General features: G+C 39.2%; 1 protein-coding gene and 1 pseudogene across 7 annotated transcripts in view; one reads left to right on the plus strand and one right to left on the minus strand.

The window, feature by feature from the left end:
* Positions 1-19,797, minus strand: part of Fars2 (phenylalanyl-tRNA synthetase 2, mitochondrial) — a 446,630-nt gene that overhangs the window by 353,917 nt on the left and 72,916 nt on the right. For 6 of the 7 annotated variants that reach the window (XM_028763284.1, XM_028763282.1, XM_028763287.1 and 3 more), the window contains one exon: positions 3,382-4,014. In XM_028763284.1, the coding sequence (XP_028619117.1) occupies positions 3,382-3,993 (612 nt within the window). In that variant the 5' untranslated portion in view covers positions 3,994-4,014. Of the gene's footprint in view, positions 1-3,381; positions 4,015-10,244; positions 10,313-19,797 lie in introns of those variants that run through there. The other variant, XM_028763286.1, reaches the window with a different exon arrangement.
* Positions 18,022-18,311, plus strand: LOC114617660 (annotated as a pseudogene).

Here is a 19,797-nt window from a genome sequence, read left to right on the forward strand (position 1 = left end):
ATGGGTATGTGCATGAAAGTACAAATGCCCAAGGAAGCTAGAAGCATTGGATCTCCCGGTCTCCCAGGAGGTGGAGTTACAGGGGGTTGTAAGCTGCCTGACATAGATGATAGGAACGGAACACAGAACCTCTGTAAGAACAGTTCCCACTCTAACCACTGAGCCACCTCTCCAGCCTTCAGGCTCTCTTTCTTTCTGTTCTTGGTGGTACTGAGAATTGAACCAGGGCTTGAGGTCCCTGTTTTACTGTATGAGGAAAAATTCCTACTTCACTAATGAGCAGAATCAGGGAAGTAGGGGACTCTGAATGGTGGATGATTTTGATAGGAACATGGATAATGATTCATCATTAGTCATGAGGGATGCAGTGAGTGCCTGACAGATATCATTTGCAAGGTTCAGGAAGTTCCTTTCTATTCTTAGTTTGCTTAAGTTTTTACCATGTGTCATTAATGTCATAAAATGTATTTTTAATGCTATCAGATAATTAAATGTCAAATTCTTTTCTACAACTATTGAGTTAGTCACATGTTTTCTCCTCTTTTTATGAGTTAATGCAATAGAATACAACATATGTAGACAATAATGGAATGAGACACAATACTAAAATAAACTTGTCACTGTTTCATTTAATAAATATTTGCCTGTTCATTAAAACAGAAGAACTGTTACTCAAGAAGGTGAAATGTCCAAAGTTTCCTTTTCATTTAGCATAAATATAAACAGATATAACTTCATAAAATGAGTCTGATAAATGTCAAGGTTTTTCTTCTATGAAACAAACTACATAAGTCTTTTACAGTTAGGTAAGAACTTATGTGCCAAATCACATGGAAAATGGAGAAGCTACTAATTCCAGATTTGCTGTCTTTCAGATTTCTGTTGTGTGTCATTTACACTCTTTTCTTCAATGTATCCTGAATTTAAAAAGGAATTTGTAGTCACTTTCCCACGAAAGCAGAAGCCACATTACAGTATATGCTGAGCCAATCTCCTTGACAGCCTGAACTCAATGTTTACTGTCTTTTGGTTTTGTAGTACCTGAATCTCAAAAACACGGAAACCCAAAAAAGATGAGTCTACATGCACACAATACCCAATTATAATTCAAAACCTACCCTCTTACATCCACCTCAAAATGCCAAAGCCACTATTATTATGAACAAAATCCCAAGCCCTGTATTTATCATACTGGTACTACAATATGTATTTCTAAAATAAAGACTTTATAAAAAAAAGTTTCTATTCCCATCACATTTTAAGAATAAATAAAAAAAAAAAGAAACACATTATTTTCAGGAGTTTCATTAGTATTCAAATTTCCAACCACCTTAAACATTGTCTTCTTTTTTCCCTAAAAATGTTTTTTCTTGGTAAGATCTGCTCATTAAGATCAGATCAAATGACCTTTCTGCAGTGCTCACAATTGCTGTGCTAAGCTTACCTGGAATCATAAACAGGAGTCACTGACAAGCACAGAAATCTGCAGAACATAGTAGGTGAAGTACTGGAGTTAGGAGACCTGTTTTCCAGCTGGGTTCTATCACTGACTGGCTATTCAATCCTGAAAGAGTAGCTAGGCCTTTCCAGATCTCAGAGTCCCTGTGCTGAAGTGAGATAACCTATTCTACAAGTTTTTATTAGGAAGAATAAATGAAGCATTGAGATAGAAGCACCTTACAACATGAAAGACCGGTACTTACATATATCTGTAGGTGCATAATTTATTAAACAATGAATCAGAAAGCAGTCACAGTCTCAGACTGGATGAGATACACATGGTGCATGGAAAGCTGAGGTGCATTACAACAAATATAAACCAAGGCAGGATTCCTCCAGATGTATTTTTTATTGCTAATTTCCTATTGTAGGAAACTACAATAAACTGTCACTGTGAGTCTCTCAGCCATCACTGCCTCTCATCTACCATGACACGCAGGCTCACACATAGCGTGGTCTTCATTGCTTTAAGCCCTGGGCAGTGCCATGCCCTGGACATACAGCACGCTGTCACCACTGTTCCTCTCTCTGGCTGGTCTCTTTCAGTTCCTTTCAGTTCCCCGTCTCTCTATCCTTTCTACCATCTACCTTGGAACACAATGAGCATCCCAAGTACTAGGAATGCTCAGCTGTACTCCCAGATGCAGCTCTGAACCAGTTTTGAGAAAGGCTGACCTATGTAACAATGTCAAAGATGTACTCTCAAGCAGATAGAAGGAAAAGGAAAGGCTAGCACCCTTCAGTTGTTTCCTGCTAAATAACTTATCTACTAGGATAAAAAAAATATTTATCTTAGTCTAAGGACCCTATGCTTTTATTTTCACATTAAGGGACCATTATGCTGTGTTTACAATTTGGTGTTTTGTAACCATAGTAACTCTCCTTTCCAGTGAACAATGATTGGAAGGAGTTGCTACAGACATACAAGAGATACTTGAACTTACTAAAACTCTGCCTGTTTCTTACAATAAAAGATGGAAACAGTCTCTAACATATCAGAAAGAAGGACAAGTATTGCTATAATTATAATTATTTTTTCTTTCTTTTTTTATTTTAATACTGAGTATAGTACATAGCCCAGGGTAGCCCTGAACTTGCAGCCTTATTCCTGCCTCTGCCTCTCAAGTGCTGAGGAACAAGGTTGAGCTACCATACTCAGTATGGTTATTTTTTAGTAAGTGGAATCAAGCTCTGGGGAGCTTTCATACTTTGCAGAGAAAAGTAAATATGTAGCCAGTATACTAGGATAGCATCAAATAGATGCATGAAGTTGAAAACTTCTGAAAGATGGCCTAAACCTCAAACTTCCACTCAAAAGGGCAATATGCATCCAAACCCAATCAACACTAACAAGTAAGACACCTCCCACCTCAATCTCAGGCAATCGGGAAAGAGCTTAGAACAAGAGCTCAGCTGATGGTCCAACCCAGTGACCTACTAGTCACCCTCAGGCCAGGAGCTCATCACTCTCCAGCTGCAGGAGATGAGCACTACGTCCCACCAACACAAATGGGATAACCAGAGCACAGGTTTCAGAATACTGCCTTCACTTAGCCTGGATTAAGGCTGAATTCGAACCAGTATCCATCTATAAGCAATAAACCAGTGTAAAGCAGGTCAGTACTGTGAAAAGGAGACAAGAAAAGACACGTAAAAAAGAAAACTTTGTTTTAAAGTCTACAGTTTGCAGTAGTGTGAAACCACAAATCACTCACATACACTGTGGCCTGGGAGGCCAATGTATACACAGGCATCATGAAAAACAGACCGGTCTCTAAAGGAAATGAAGACCAAGGACAACACTCCTTGTTTTGCTGAGCATCAATCTTTAGTTACACAACACAAATGTCCTTCAACAACGAGATACATCTAAAGACTCACCTCATGCTTGGAGAAGAGCCGGACACCCTCCAGCTGGTGGAAAACGGGGTAGTGCTGGGAATCAATCTGGTCACGCCGATACACATCACCTACCACGAGGAAGGCATTAAGTCCCGCATGCAGCAAGTCCCACTGATGTGCTGATGTGTGTGCTCTCAGCATGTGTACCCGATTCAAGTAATAGTTGTCCCCCTTCTTTCTGCTGGGGTGGTCAGCTGGGATTAGCAGGCTATCAAAGTTCTGCCAAGTGGTAACCACTGGAGGAAGCTGGTCATAGACAGAGAACAGAGGTGTCCTGGATCGCCCCATATACTGCTGGTAGAAGTGTTCCTTCACCCGCTCCTTGATGAGCCACAGAGGATGGAACTTCTGGTTGTGCAGGTTCCTACCCACCTTTGAAAGGACCTTCTGGGTAAGGTTAGTGTGGTCATCCTGAGGGTAGGATTTACCAAGCAGCTCCAGCACGCTGCCTGGAGCACCTTGGACAGCAAACTGTGATGCAGCTGGTCTTGAGCCCCAGGCCCGATGTTGATGGCATCTGCAGACATGACTGACTTTCCTCACCAGGTAGATATGCTCATGGGCAGCTCTGATAAGGCCCAGATAGACCATTATAGAAGCTTCTCACAAATTCTGAAAAGAGCACACAAGAAAAGCACCAGTCAAGTTTCATTCTGTAAACAGCAAGTGTGTCCTTGTGTTTACTCAACAGGCTAACGACTTTCCTAGACATATATATATTTCTCTGCCATCAACCCCACAGCACAGGACTACCACCTGAGAAAATCTTTTGTCAAGGGTGCTGCAATTTGAATGTTCTCCCCAGAATTCATGTTGAAATTTTCACTGTCATTTAACAGTACTAAAAGGTGCAAAGCAATGGGGGCTCTGCATCCAGAATAGAAGACCGAGTTAATTAGAGCGGGAGGGGCACATTATACAAGGAGCAAACCCTGTTCTCTCACTTTGTCCCCTGATGATCCACAAGGTGATCTGGCCTTGCACTAGTGCCTTAATATTTGACCTCCAAACTCCAAAGTTGTGAGAAACAAGCTTCTTTTTATTGTAAATTACTCAATCTGTTGAATTAGGTTAAAGCAACAACAACAAAACCACACCTCAGGCATGCTGGTGTACACCTTTAAACCCTGTACTCAGGAGCAAAAGCAAGTGGATTTCTGTGCGTTTGAAGCCAGCATGGTGTACCATAGCAAGCTCCAGGTGGGTCAAGGCTATATAATAAGACCCTGTCTCAAATTTTAATTAATTAATTAATTAATTACAGAATTAAATAATCTAAATTAATTAAAACAAAACACGACTACAACAAAGCCTTAGTTTTTATTGCTCTAAATCAGAATAGTGAGGATGTTTATGTCTGATCTCTAGGTATTCTCCTGTAATTTAAATTCTTTCCTCTGCAGAAAAAAAAAAAAGGCCTTCCTCATGATGCCCTGTCAAACTCCTCCTGAAGGAGAACACACTGAATGTGCCAACTTCCTTTATTTTCACTGCATTCTAATACCTAAAGAATCTCTCAAGGATCATTAAAAGTTACTCAAATTCAGCTAAGCAGACCTGAAGGGGAAAAAAAAAAAACAGAACTTCAAAACCTTATAAGTAGGATCTTAGGAGATGGCTCAGGTAATAATGTACTCGCCAGGCAGACATGAGAGCCCAAGTCTGGATCCCCAGTGCCCACAGAGCAGTAACAGAGACATCCACAAGCATCTGTAAGCTAGTGTGGAGTCACAGGCTCATGGGTGAGTCAGCATAGCTGAACTGATGAGTTACAAGATAACTGAAAGACCCTGCCTTAAACAATAACATGGAGAGTGTGACAGGCCTTGTGTCAAAAACAAGGTGAAAGTGTCTGTATCCAGTATAGAAACCTGGCTTCCACATACATCCACACATATGTAAACATGTACCCAAATGTATATATGCACACAACAACATATACACATACATACAGATCTTCTGAATAAAATTACTACTTTAGATGGTAGAGTTTCATTTAGTGATTTTAAAAAATGAAAAGAAACTTAATAAAACTTTATACTAAATAACAAACTATACCAAGGGAGGGTAGAAATTGTATTTGTGAATGTAAGTCTTCTCTGCTCTCATTGATCATGACATTTAATATAAAACCCTTTGCATCATTCTATCAGTGACTGGTTTTCATCATAAAAGACAAATTCTCCACAGCAACACATGTACACAATAAGTACAATACAGGACAGAATTTACTAGAAAAAGAACACAAGGCTGACAGAAGATAGAGGACTAACCTAGGGGTACAAAAAACAAAGAAGAGAAAGAAAAATGCATATAACTTAGTAAGAGTAGAATTTCAGTTAAGAGCCACCTCAGCACTCATGTGAGATAGGTCATTGACCTCTCAGGTAAACTATTAAATATTCAGGAACAGATGCCAAAACTCTGTGCCTGTTAGTAGAAAGACTGTGATCTACTAACATTGTTTATTCCTTACTTCAACAAAAGCAGTTTCAACCTCCTCAGGGATCATAGTAATAAAGACCAAAGTTGAAAATTCAGAAATAATTTAAGTTCTTAAACCTAAGTCACTCAAATCTTTTGAAGATAGAATTTTCATTTTGAGATACTTTTAAATATACAACTTGGTTGCTTTCTTCAGGATTCATAAATTCCACCAAGAGAATAGAACTCCATGGTTCACCTCTGACTTGTTTGTATACATAAAGCTTCCTAAAACACAGCAAAGGGCATTCTTCAGAGTGACTTCTCCAATAAACACACCCCCAAGAAATGAATAACCTACAGCATGACTGATCCTTATGAAAAGTGTTTGCACTTCATTTAATTCACTGACAAGTTTTTGTTGTTGTTGTTGCTGCTGCTTTTTGGGTTTTGTTTCGTTCTGTTTGCACTGTCAGTATAATCTCCTTACTTCAAAATATATGTAGACTATACAGACAGATAAAGCAGCAAGCATATAAACATATGCATTAAGTACTGACATTAATCCAAAGGACAAAGGATGCTATCTAAAAGAAAGGCAAAACATGGGCAGATGGCAACTTTACAGAAATATTTGTGTGGTTCAATCCTTAAGCCCTTCTCTTAGGCTCCTTATCATAAAACAAAAAGATGAAAGAATATGCATCTCATAGAGAAAGAATTAATCTAGACCCTGTTCATAAGATACTTAATTCACTGCCCAATGTGTAGAGTTGTGCTGAAGCAAACTGACCCAGAGACTCCAAGAAATCAGTAACATAGAAAGTAGCCATGCTATTGACTGAGAATGAGAACTCAGAATAACTAGAAATTTTGTTTGTTCAGATGATTTTCTATATGCCGGTAAGATGCAGAGGGACTGTACTTGAGCAAATTATGACTGAGCTAGCTATGGTGTAATTTCCACAAAACAGTAAGAGATGCTATTTAAAAGTAAGGTAAGAGATTAGATATAGAAATGTAGACTTTGGTGGTGGCAAGATTTCTCAGTGGGTAAAGAAACCAATGCCAAGCTGGATAATGAGTTCCATCCCTAGGACCCACATGATGAAAAGAAAGAAAAATCTCCCAAATATTGTCTTCTGATTTCTACATGGACATTGCAGTACAAATACGATGCCACAAGGAACCCACATGCAAACACACTAAAAGAAATAAATGTAAAAAGAGGGTTGGGGGTGCGTGCTGGGTACTGAGGAGAGAGAGCTCCGCAGCTAAGAATGTTTGCTGTGCCTCCAGAGAACCAGAGTTCAATTCCCACCTATGCCAGCCAGCTTGTAACAGGCTGTAACTCCAGCTCCAGGGAATCTGATACCCTCTTCTGGCCTCCAAAGGCACATATATTCACACAGACACACAGACATATATATAAATGAAAATAAAATAAAACCTTAATTTTTTAAAATGTAAAACTCGGACACTGCTGGTGAAAAAGTAAATCATATAAAAATACCTAGAAAGTCCTGTGCAGGAAACAATCAAAACTGGTTCTTGGAGGGAGAAATGCCAACTCTACATTCCAGTTATATAAGAGGCTAAGGCAGGAGCATCTCAAGTTAAAGACCCCTGGGGATACAAAGCAAGACTGTAATAAACCACAAAAACTTTGATTCCTAAGACCATATCTTAATATATACTCTAGCTTCTACGACAGCATATGGATTGAAGTCTTCAGATTAACAGGGAAAAAAAATCAGTGTAAGAGAACCTTCAGAAGTCATTCAGTCCAAAGCTCAGATTCTATATAGTAGGACATGAAAGCAAATGTAGTGAGATAATCTGAGCAGATGAGTAAGAATGGTCCCTATAGACTCATATATCTGAAAGCTTAGTCACAAGAAAGTGGGACTGTTTGAAAGGATTGGAAGGGTTAGGAAGCGTGCCCTTGCTAGAGGAAGTATAAAGAGTGGGCTTTGAGGTTTCAAAAGGCCAACACCAGGCCCGTTATTTCTCTCCTTCGCAGCCCATGGATGCAAATATAGCTCTCAGCTACTGTTCCAGAACTTGCCTACCACTATGTTCCCTGCCTTGATGGTAATAAATAAACCTAAAAAACTGTAAGCAAGTCCCAATTAAATGCTTTCTTTTATAAATGTTGCCTTGGTCATGGTGTCTCTTCATAACAACAGAACAGTGACTAAGACAATGACTGATCCCAGTGACTTGATTCCCATGTAAAACGCCTTTCTATTATTCCATGCTATTACAGTTTCCTTCTTCTGACTCCCTAGAAGAATAATCTTGTCCTCCTCAGTCAAGAGGGTCCTATTAGATGACTGTTAGAGTTAAGTAAGTTAACAGAGAATCCTATAATACCTGAACCACAGAAAACTCTCAATAAATGGCAGCTATAACTGCTAATAGTAAACTTACCCAAGTACACTGGACATCAACCTACTGAAATGCCTGATCCAACAAAGACTAAGACAGCAAGGTTAACAGGATACCAGCCTCCACAAGGGAATGCTAACTGCCTCCTCTGCACTGAGCTAAGAAGTTTTACAACTTGAGGCTTATATCAGGGATATAAGCACACTCAGGGAATTTCCATTTTTAGAAGGGTGAGGCAGGGGGATTACCATGAGTTCAAGGCAAGGCAAGGCAGTGGGAGGTGGAAGAACATAAAGCTTCACTTTTATAGCCATGAATTTCACCACAAATTTGAAGGTTGTTTTAGGATACTGGCAACATTAATAATACTAGAAACTTTCTTTACTCCCTCAAACTAGCACAGTGACTAAACTAATAAAATATTAATTAATATAAAGTTCAAGGGGACTTATTTAGATTTTTCTTAATTTTAATTTTGTGTGTGCACATGCATGCGAGCATGAATACAGGCACTAAGAGTAGTGAGATGAGAGTATCAGATCCCCTAAAGTTGGAGTTATAGCTGTGAATTACGCAATGTGTGTGCTAGGAATTGAACTTGGGTTCTCAGTAAGAACAGTACATGTCCTTAACAGCTTAACCTTCCTGAAGCCCTAATGTTAACTTTATAATGGTTCAAAAGTCCTCTCTCTGCTTCCCTCATTCTTGAGGGCGACCCAGAACAATGGTTTCTCTGAAATACAACTGCATTGCTGAAAAAAGTCAATCTTGAGTAACCCTAACTCACACAGGTCAGCACTATGCAAAAGCCATCAGGCATATGCTATAAGCACAGATAGAGTATATACAGTCTATACAGTGAAAATATAAATCACAGATGTAGTATACAGTCTATACAGCGGAAATATAAACTTGACTACTTCAAACTACATGCCACTCTACTAGTTTCCATTTTTACTCTAAAAAGATCACATCAAGAGAGTATGTTTTGCATCCTGCTGACAAGGATGAATAACAGAAAATCTCTAAGCAGGCAGTTTCCTCTATCACCTGTGAGAGAAGAGATATTGGCATAAGCTTTTTAGAAAGCAATTCAGCACTATCGTGAAACTTAATACTGTTCATATGCTGTAGCACAGCAATGGAAACTTTCATAAGGAAAACCCAAATAAAGGCAAGAATTAAATATACAGTTATTTAATGATACTCATATTAGAAAAAAGTAAAAAATATGAATATCCCAAAACAAAAAAATGATTAAGCAAATTATAGAACAGCCACACAACATTATGCAGTCATTAAATATAATTTTGGAACGAATCCTAGAAATGTAACAATATACCAATGATGATTAGGACATATAATTGTATGTATAAAACCTTACCTATACAAACACACGTTTACCTATAACACTGCACACTACACAGAAAGCCACAGAAAGAACTATGTGAAAAGTTTAATGGCAGTGTTCACTGGCTCTTTATCCTATTTTATACATCTATTAAAATTTTCTAAATACATTTCTATTAAACTTTAAATTTTAACGTGAAAACATAGAACTATTAAAAACAAAAAACCTTTGAAACTGCCCAGTTGTGTGCTACACATTGTATGGCCTGTTTTGAACAAAAGTGTTAGTCGAAATGCAGCCTTGACAAGATTACTGTAGTGATGTCCACCTCCTACACCTTTACTTCTTACTAGAGCAAAAGCAGGATACTTGCAAGGAAAACTTTGTAACTGCCTAATTTTCTCTGTTCAGCCATAAATCAGCTATCATAAACATGATGGCAGTTACTCAGTTCCCCTTCCTGAGAAGTAACTTGGGAAACTGGTCCAATTGTAAACACATTTCTCAATCATACTCAAGAAAACAATCTTTAATGTGTGAGAAACCTCACATTAAGCATCACTAAGATGCTATGTGGCATCTTAGTACAGAAGAAAGCAGATCTTACTTCTAAAGAAAAGATTCATGAAAACTTGGGTGAGCCTAAGGCAGTCCTACTTGCCAGGAGGTTCCTTACCCAGGGCTGCTGGGGGTGGTGGGGAAGAGCACCCCAGCCAGAATCCAGCAGCAGCAGCAGCAGCCGTGGGTGGAGCATCGGTAACAGCACACAGCGCAGCACTGTGAAGCATGAGTCCTTTGGGAAGGCCTAGGAATGCTGGCAATCTGTATAAAGCAAGCATTTCATTTTGCTTTTGAACCCATGCAGACCTGATCTTCAGGATTCTTTGTCCACTAGACTATCTTATAAAGGTGTTTTACTGTTGAGAAACCAAATACCAAGAGAACACTTCTCACAGTAAGCAGAGAAGCTGGCTAAATGAAGAGCTGCCTAAGATCTCCTTTCTCTTTCCCTGACCCAGCTCAGCTCACTGAGCTCCTACAGAGCCCCACTGAAATGATATGAAAATATGTCCTCCAGCAGCCTATCACTTCCAATGTAAATAATGAGGCCTAAAGAAACCACATACTCTTGTCAGTAATTTGGGTTTTCTGTTGCATTCCCTGTTAACTTTACTAGGTAACATACCCACGACCAACAAACATAGAATGCTTTGTCACAGAAAATATTCACACAGACTTCTAAAGCATACATTTCTTATAAACCTACAGTCAACTCCTGGATACTCCTACTCATTGACAGTGCATCCTGTGTTGGTTGGCATGAGTAATAGACCTCTCACTGGATACTTTCAGTTCTTTAGCTCCCAACCCTATGAATGTAGCCAACATCTTTACCCATGGCTGTATAACCTTTCTTGTTTTCAGTTCTCAGGACCACTCTCACGCAGCCTGCTGTACTGAAAACATCTCACAGTCAGTTTGGAACAACTCTATTCTCTGTGCTGCTGCTGACTGATCTTCCCCTTCTCACTGCTTCAGGTTTGCCAACTTGTTCTACATTTTAATAGTGCAATTAAATCCAAAGTGGGGGGGGGCTGGGGGGGAGAGACAGAGAGACAGACAGAGAGAGACAGAGACAGAGAGAGAGACAGAGAGAGAGAGGGAGCGAGCACAGAAATTACTATGGCCACTCCTACACTAAAAATCATAAGTCAAATCAGTTCAAATTTTATACACTAGTAAGTTTTGGAATCTATTTATAAGGGGAAACAATTTTTTGAATAATAGGCCTTGGGCCCAGGTTTCCTTGATCCACCTTCTCTCTGCTTTCATCTTTTTCTCCCTAACAATGAACAAAACGTGAGGGTCTTCTGGGCACATGTGTCCACATCACTTTTCTGCTATGAAACCTGTCACAGTCCTAAGTCTAGACTTACTTTGGCCCAGTCCCAAGCTACTTTTGTTGTGTCTTCTTGGGATCTTTACTATAACATGCACCTATTTTACTGTTCAACACCTATGTACTAAAAAATGATTCGAGGTTATCATTCCATTGATAGTTTTTTGGTTAATCTGATATTTCAATATATTAATAATGGTGTTATAATTTTAATTAATAACAAAACAAATAGATGCTAAAGTAGTTTCATCTCATCTTACTTGAGCTGGCTAGTTCCTTGGCAACTTGACACAAGCTACAGTCACTTAAGAAGAAAGAACCTCACCTGTGAAAATGGCCCCACTGAAATGATTTGTTGGCAAGCCTCTGGGCCATTTTCTTGATTAATGACTGGTGGAAGAAGACCTAGCCTACTATGGGTAGTGTGACCTGTGCAGAGCTTGTCCTGGGTCCTATAAGGAGGCAGGCTGAGCAATTCATGATGAGCAAACCAGTTAAGATTGTTCGTGTATGGCTTCTACATCAATTAATGCCCTCACCTCCCTCAGTGACAGAGTATGAGATGTAAGATAAAACAAACCCTTTCCTACCCAAGATGCTTTGGTCATGGTGTTTATCACAGCACTGGAAACACTAAGATATAGATGATCAGTTACATTAATCAAAAGAAAAATGTAACTCAATATGACTGTAGAAATAAAACATATTGAGAGGATGTGCTAGATTTAGAAGCAGGTCTAGAATTCATTCTACTTCTAAAGAATATAGCAAGATCAGGCAACAAAAATGCCTACTTTTCCTGAACCAAAGAACTTGAAGAAGTCAAAAACACAGCTGAAACTTGGTCAACTATAACAAATGCCAGAAAATTTAAAATGGGGACTGGAGCAACAGCTCAGGGGTTGAAAGCAGTCTGTTCTTTCTGAGGAGCCAGGTTTGATCTCCAGTACGTACATGGCTGCTCACAACCTTCTCTGATTCCAGTTCCATGTTATTCAAGGCCCTCTTCTAGCATCTGAGAGCACTGCATGCACCTGGTGCACACATACGCATGCCGGCAAAACATCCATACATAAAATGATAAACTTATAAATTTTAAAATTAAAGATTAAAATTCACAAGCCGAGGGCTCAAGTTACGCTGGCCAGAACTTCTTTGTGGGAAGAGGGAAAGGCCAGTAGCCATGAAGTTAGTCATAAGAGACAAAGCCACACAACAGTATCCAGATCTCAATCTTGAAGAACATCTTAGAGGTTACAGAAGAAGCAGCTTTGTTCAATACATCAAGATCACCAAAGGGTCAGCTTTGATGTGCACCAGAACAGAATTTGCTGCATCTACACATTTTGAAACTAACTGAGCACTAAAAAAAAGTATCTGCTACATATTTCATTGAAACCAATGAAAACAGTACGGATATTTAAACTGAAATAAGTGGCATCAAATGATCCACTCAGTAATTACCTGTGAACAAGGATTTTTCTCCACTGAAAAGTAACCACTTTTGAGCAGAAATCCTTAATTTTATTATTTCTATGAGGTGGTAATGCACGGGAAGTACCTGTGCCAGGGAAGGAATGACCAACTCCCTCTTCTCAATGCTCACACAACTGTTTCCACGAGCTCAATATGAAACAATCCTCCCAGCTGCATCATTCACATGACAGACAGTCAACAGACAGTACACCCTGAAAGCATCCACTTGCAACGGCACCTATGCTTAGCAGGGCGTATTAATACATAGGAAATAGTATGGACTATACCTCTCACCCCCTTCCTTGTGCTGTCTATTTACACAAGCGTAGTGAGAATTCTGGAAGTCTGGTTTCTTTTAAAAACACAGAAATCTTCTAAGACTATGTTTTCATTTGAATTCCAGGTGTGGAGATAAAGAGCTACTTAGCAGCAGCTGACGACATTTTACTTCTTGCTCTAGCAGAGGCACGATTTTGCCGCTGCAGATAGTTTCTGCAATTGTGTGACATTTGGAATTCTGGGAACTTTTCAGAGGCTATATAAATACTAGGGCTCTGAGAGTTGTGGTTGGTAGTCATTCAGGGGGGTTGGGTGCAGTTTGCTTAGTAGTTGAGCTCAAAGAAGAAATGGAAAGAAAGAAATTAGACTCTGGAATCTCTGTCTCTTTCTCTCTCCCATCTATCCTTTCTCTTCTCTCTAGTGATGGTGGGTGAAGCCAGGGGGATAAAGGGTGGAAACAGAAGAACACACAAAGTAGCAAAGACTGGCTACAGACATGTTTTCCACAGATTCTGGTGCACCTGAGTCCTAGAAATGGATGTACCTCTGATTACCAGTGACCCTGCTTCTACACCTGGTACTTTAACGTTCGTGACTAGCGTCAAGTGAATGAAGTCTTCTGTAATGATTCATCACCATGCGTTTTCCTGATTGATTCCAAACCATCTGTGAGACACTGGAGAGGCTCTCAAGCCAGGCAACTACAGATCCCACACATAGGAGTCTCTAGCTGGTAAACATCAGCTGCCCCTTACCACGCATCAGTGCTCTTGGCTTTCCTACATAAGTGGAAATAATTTTTAGCTCAAATGGTGATTTATTTACCTATCACTGGCCTCGAGGCATATTTAAGGCATGGTTTATAACCATCAGCAAGTAACTGACACTGGGCATTGCTGCCCGAGGCACATGGCTTCCACTGGTTGGCAAAGTCCCATTACAATATTAATGAGAATGCCATTTGTCAAGACAATTATGCATGAACCTGACAGCTACAGAAAGCAGACAGCCACCCACGTGAAAGATGGGCCCAGGGCATATGGATCAGAAGCCTGAGAAATCTCTTGGTACTTCTGTCTTTTGTAATAGTGGCCTTTTGTGTAGATAATGTCTTATTAAAATATTAAGTCTGAGGAAGGAAAAGCAGTGGGAGAGCGAGTATTAACACAACTATTATCTGTGTGTATAATCCCCTTTCCATTCAGAAGGATCTTTTCATCGGTGTAATTCAGTTGAGAAATGACTACTAAACCAATTTTTGATAATAAATACAATGGTTTTAATAATGAAAATTCTGAAAGTGTTTTTCAAACTGGGAATATCTTTATTTATTCAAGATAAAAGAGTACCCCTAAGAAAAGTACCATGTGATAGAAACAAAAACACGGAGCCATTTCCACTTTGAAAGGTTCTCTCTTTTTCTTCCCCATTAAACACAAGTTCCAGGAGGAATCAGTCTGGATATCTTAAGCCAAAAGGTTAAAATATGCAATTAAATGAATGCATGAGGGCCTGACTGCAGACCAAAGATCCTACAAATGAATTTGAATGCCGGTTAATAAGTGACATAAGCTATCACTGTATTTGGAATTGATGTGACTCTCAATCACTCTCTATTTTTAACTTCTCAAAGTGTCATGTAAAATTAAGTTCATGTTATCAGCATCTATTAGTGTGAATGCTCTCCTAAATATGCCAGGGGAAAAGTCTGCAGTGAACACGGTACACCACACACACACACACACACACACACACACACACACACTCATTCACACACTCACTCACTCACACACACCCCAATATATGCAAAGAGCAAAACAAAAATAAATCACACCTCATGTTCCTCACTATCTCAAGAAACCCAAGTGAAATAGCAAACTCCTAGTTAATTTCAACATATATCAACTTCCTTTTTAACTTATTATCTTTTACAAAAAAAAATAACTAGTATTCTATATAGTCCAAATTTTGAGAGAAATGTTGTAGTTAATTATTCACAAACTTCTACATTTTAAAAGGTTTTATATTAATCTTACTAATGTATAGGTACATAACAGTTTTTAAAAGTTTAAATGTTTACCTAAGAGAGGTTTTTCACCCAGAAATAATTTAGCAAGCAGAATGGTAATGGCAAATAAAATTTAAAAATGTTTCAAGTAAGCTCATTAATTACATATTAAAAAAACTGTTTCAAGGGATTATAAATAATACTGCTACACAGAAAAATAACCTCTGGGTTAATTTTATTTCCTAAGTAATCTAAATAAGCTGATTTTTATCTCTGATTCTCCAAATAAGTTCACTATATAAAAAATCCTGGGTGCTGCGTCTCGGAGAACAGAGAATAAGGTAGAGCACACAGGCCCAGCTAATACCGAGGCCCAGGATGATTCAAACTGCCACTAATGCTTTATCTACATTAAAAACTGTCTTAACTAGCATGATGTCTGTTCCTGTAATCCTAGCAACTCAATGACCAAGGTCAGAAAATGTGAGTTCTAAGATAGCCTGAGCTGCATGGCAAGAACCTGTCAATAATAACAATAACAAACTCGTAATAACAAGAAGGTGCAGAGGGAAGAGGAGAAGCCCACAGTCATCATCTCACTTTCCACATCCGGGACCTGAGCAGTCTCTTCTTGCTATAGGTATTTGCTGTTTCTACACAGGTCGTTCATAGCAAAAAAAAAAAAAAAAAAATCCAAACAGCACTATAGGCCTGAAGATAGCCAAAAGACAGCAGAAGAGTGGGAATCTACCCTATCAGCCTCACCCATCCACAAAATGACCTACGACCTCACCAGGTTTTGTACAGACAACTAATACTGAAGGTGTTTAAATTACCAACATAAAAAAGCTATTCACTCATGGTAGTTAATGTTATTCTACAAAGCCTCTGTGATTACAGACTTATAAAGAAGCAAAGCACACAGAGAAAATAAAGGGTTGACTTCCTGAGAGCGTCCAGTCACATCATTACCATATGATCAATACATATCTTGCTGTAAATGTTTCTGTTTAAATGTACTTTACATGGCTAATATATTACATTAGCAATGGCTTCATGGCCAACACCGAAATGAAGCTTCTAACATCTGTACTTTCTCAGTTGTATCCCACAAAGTTCTGACACTCAGGGGTTCTAGAAAGAACTGCAGCAAAATGGTTGAAGGTCATTTTAAAAAGTGAAACAAAAATGATGAGTATGCAAAATATGATACCAGACTGACCACTGGAAAGGCCCTTGAGCCAGGATGAGAGCTGAGAACTGGCAGTGGATCACTGCCTGCCTCAGCCTCAGGGGCAATGTACAAGTGAGCCTACCCTCCCTCCCTGCTCTACATGGGTGTCAGTGAGGCTCAAGTCCTGATTTTAGTTACAAATAAATCCGTAAAGTGGGCAAATACGGAAGCCTACCAGGACGCAGACTGCATGTACCAACATACTGTTCACAGTAGATGCCTCACAGGAAGGGGAGCAGGGAGCTAGGAAAAAGAGGGAAAGAAACTTGTATTTTACTCAAAGCCCTTTTATCCTTTGAGTTTACAGGGGGTAGGGGGGCTCTGCTCACATGAATGAAGTTTATGATGATATGTATATGATTAAGAAAGCAATATTAAACCCATTTTTAAAATTTACAAAAATAAAATTTAGCTTTGGGTTTAAATAAAGAGGAAAATGAAACAAAAAACTGAAAGGACCACAATTCTTCCTACACCGAGACAATGTAAGCAGACTCTCAAGTGAGAAAGTAATACATAAAATTACTTAAAAGACAAAATATATGAACACTCTAAGTTTTCAGTTCCCACCTAAAGGAGAGGCCACAGAGAATGTGATACGCTAAGAAACTGCTTTCAAAAAACCACATTATAAAAATAGCTTTACATAACAGCTATGTTCCCCCCAGGAAATTTAAATGTAATATTTTTGTACAACACCTAAAAATGACTGTCTGGAACACAGCTCTACATGCATGTTCCAAAGACCAGAAGCAACAGCAGGGGCTCTAATCGGTTTCACCAGGCACTGAGTGGGGAGGCCACCATTACTTTAAAAACCCTTGGCAGATTCTGATGCCAGGTTAAAGTTTAGGTCTCATGAAAACAGAAATATACCAAAACACCGTTCTATTAGAAAATACAAACTTTTCCTATGGACGATGGTTGATCATTAAAGACCTGTGGCTATTTTTTGCAAACACATGAGAGTCACAGACCTGACAAACTGCTCTGTTTTCTTTACATAACGTAAGCCAGAAAACTCATTTTTTGTGAGAAAACAGAAAAATTAGAGTGAAACATTCCTCTGGAAAGTACTGGTAATGAGTGGCTGACTAGAAAGGGGCCAGAGGGCACTTTTTTTTTTTTTTAACCACATAGGTAAAGCACAGTTTATTCATAAAAATCAGTCTGTACAATATGCACTATAGCACACCACAAGGTGCACAGCATAGGCCTGGAAGAAGTCACTTTACAATAAGTAAGGGTGTCTGTCCGTTGTTCCTATGACAACATCTTGAGATCTCTCAAGAGTCACGTCTTAATATAAATACCACAGCAGACAACTCAGATATTTGCAGGTGAGATCAGAAAGCTGAGACCTTAGCCAGGAGCTAAGACCCACTGAAACTCCAATTTTTCCTGTGAGGCTCCAGGCCATCGCCATCAGCATATCCTCTGAAAAGACCCTCAGTTTAGATAACTATGGGGGCTATCCAAATGTCTCTCCTCTTCAAAGTTAGCTGTTGACCACAAAACAAAATCTAAAAAGCTTTAAGCCGGTAGATATGTTCTGCATGACCAACAACTTCCGGACATTTTACAGAGACCTCCAGGAGACAAGCCCTGAGGTGGTCAGGAAAATCAGTGGCATTGTCAACTCTTTCCTCTACATGAAGTAACCTCTGGAGCAAAGTCAGGTGAATAGACAATGTCACTACAATCAGGAAACCACCAATGCAACCAGAATCATCCATGATAATGGCAATCAGCTTGAGATCTCATCTGTTGTCCTGAAATCCCTAGGAGAATGGACATGTTTTTAGCCTGGATTGACAAGAATCATCAGGAAACTTCTGCAGCTTGACACTAAATGCCTTGTCTGATTATCTAGAAATACAAAACCCACTGAGAGGGGGTTTTTTATTGTTGTTGTTGTTGTTGCTTTATTTTATGTTTGTTTGTCTGTTTTGTGGTAAAGAAGGATTTCTTAACATTGATAACTTTAATATCTTGATGGGTTTGAACTACACAGATATAAATACTGCCAGAAAGAGATGGATGATGAATCAATTACCTGTGTATTTCACTGTATGTAAATGTATGTGAGTGAATCAGTCATACAAATGCGAGCTCCAGTGTAATAGCTATCTGCATTTAGGAGGGAATTAGCAACTCACTCTGAAAATCCCCCTCATGAAAAGAAAGATGGCCATCCATATAAATGGAGAGGGGGACAGGGGATGGCAAAGCATGTATAAAACCACGCTAACTGAAGAATGCAGAAATGTACCATGCAGTTCGTTCAGCCCATTCTGGTATGCATATAAACCTTCAATAAAATGTTGACAGGATAAATAAGTGCTCAGTTGTACCAAAGATACCATGCACATGGATTTCAAATCCTAGAACATTGTGACAGTGGCTCAGGCAATGAAAAGTGACAGGAAAATGGGACTGAGACCCTGATGAAAACACAGGAGATTTATTTGAAGAGCTGCCATTTCATAAAAAATAGCCATATGCTCCAACGACAAAAGTAATGTGAATGCATACATAGGAAAAGTATTGCGGGCGGTAATTACACATGTATCAAGAGCCTCAGTAAGAATGAAAGACTCCTGTCTTTTACAGGAACATGTGAATAACACAGAGAGAGCTAGAGGAAAGTTTTTACTATGTAGCCCAGGCTAGCCTTAAACTCTGAGTAATCCTCCTGTCTTAGCTTCCAGGTGCTGGATTAAAGCTATAAACTACCAAGTTTAGCCAATGTTACACATCACTGGCTTCATGTTTTTGACTTCAGAGATGGGAAAGTTGGATCCAGATGGCTACTATTCCAGGAATCAGAATGAGGGTGCCTGGGTGCTGAAGGTACGGCACTGCTGGTCTACAGCCCACTGTTTCACACCACTAAGCCTTGCAGCCACCCCCAGTACCCCAGGGTGTCTTTTAATGAGATTTCTCCAGCTATCTCTGTGAAAAAGCATTTGGGGGGAAAAAACGGGAGAAAAAGGGGATTGGTATTTCCTATAACAAAATGCTTTGAAACCAGACAGTCCGTTTTCCTTTTTAATTGCCTATGAATGATTACATGCTTTCTATTTTCTGACTTTGACATTTATTTGAATTATTCAAATTCTCTAGTGTAACCTAATACGAGCTGTGGAGATAATTAATATAATGTGAAAACTGCAGATAAAAAGAACAAAGAAAAGACACATTCTTAAAGTTCAAGCCTCTTTCCTATGGCAGTGCACAGCAGTTAACTGTCAGCGGCTCTCAAGCACAGAATTCAAACACTGAGATGAAATCTCCCTCTCTATATCCCATTGCCCTGTTCTGCATGAAAA

Source organism: Grammomys surdaster, unplaced genomic scaffold (assembly GCF_004785775.1).
Source record: "Grammomys surdaster isolate TR1022 unplaced genomic scaffold, NIH_TR_1.0 137, whole genome shotgun sequence".
Taxonomy (NCBI): Eukaryota; Metazoa; Chordata; class Mammalia; order Rodentia; family Muridae; genus Grammomys; species Grammomys surdaster.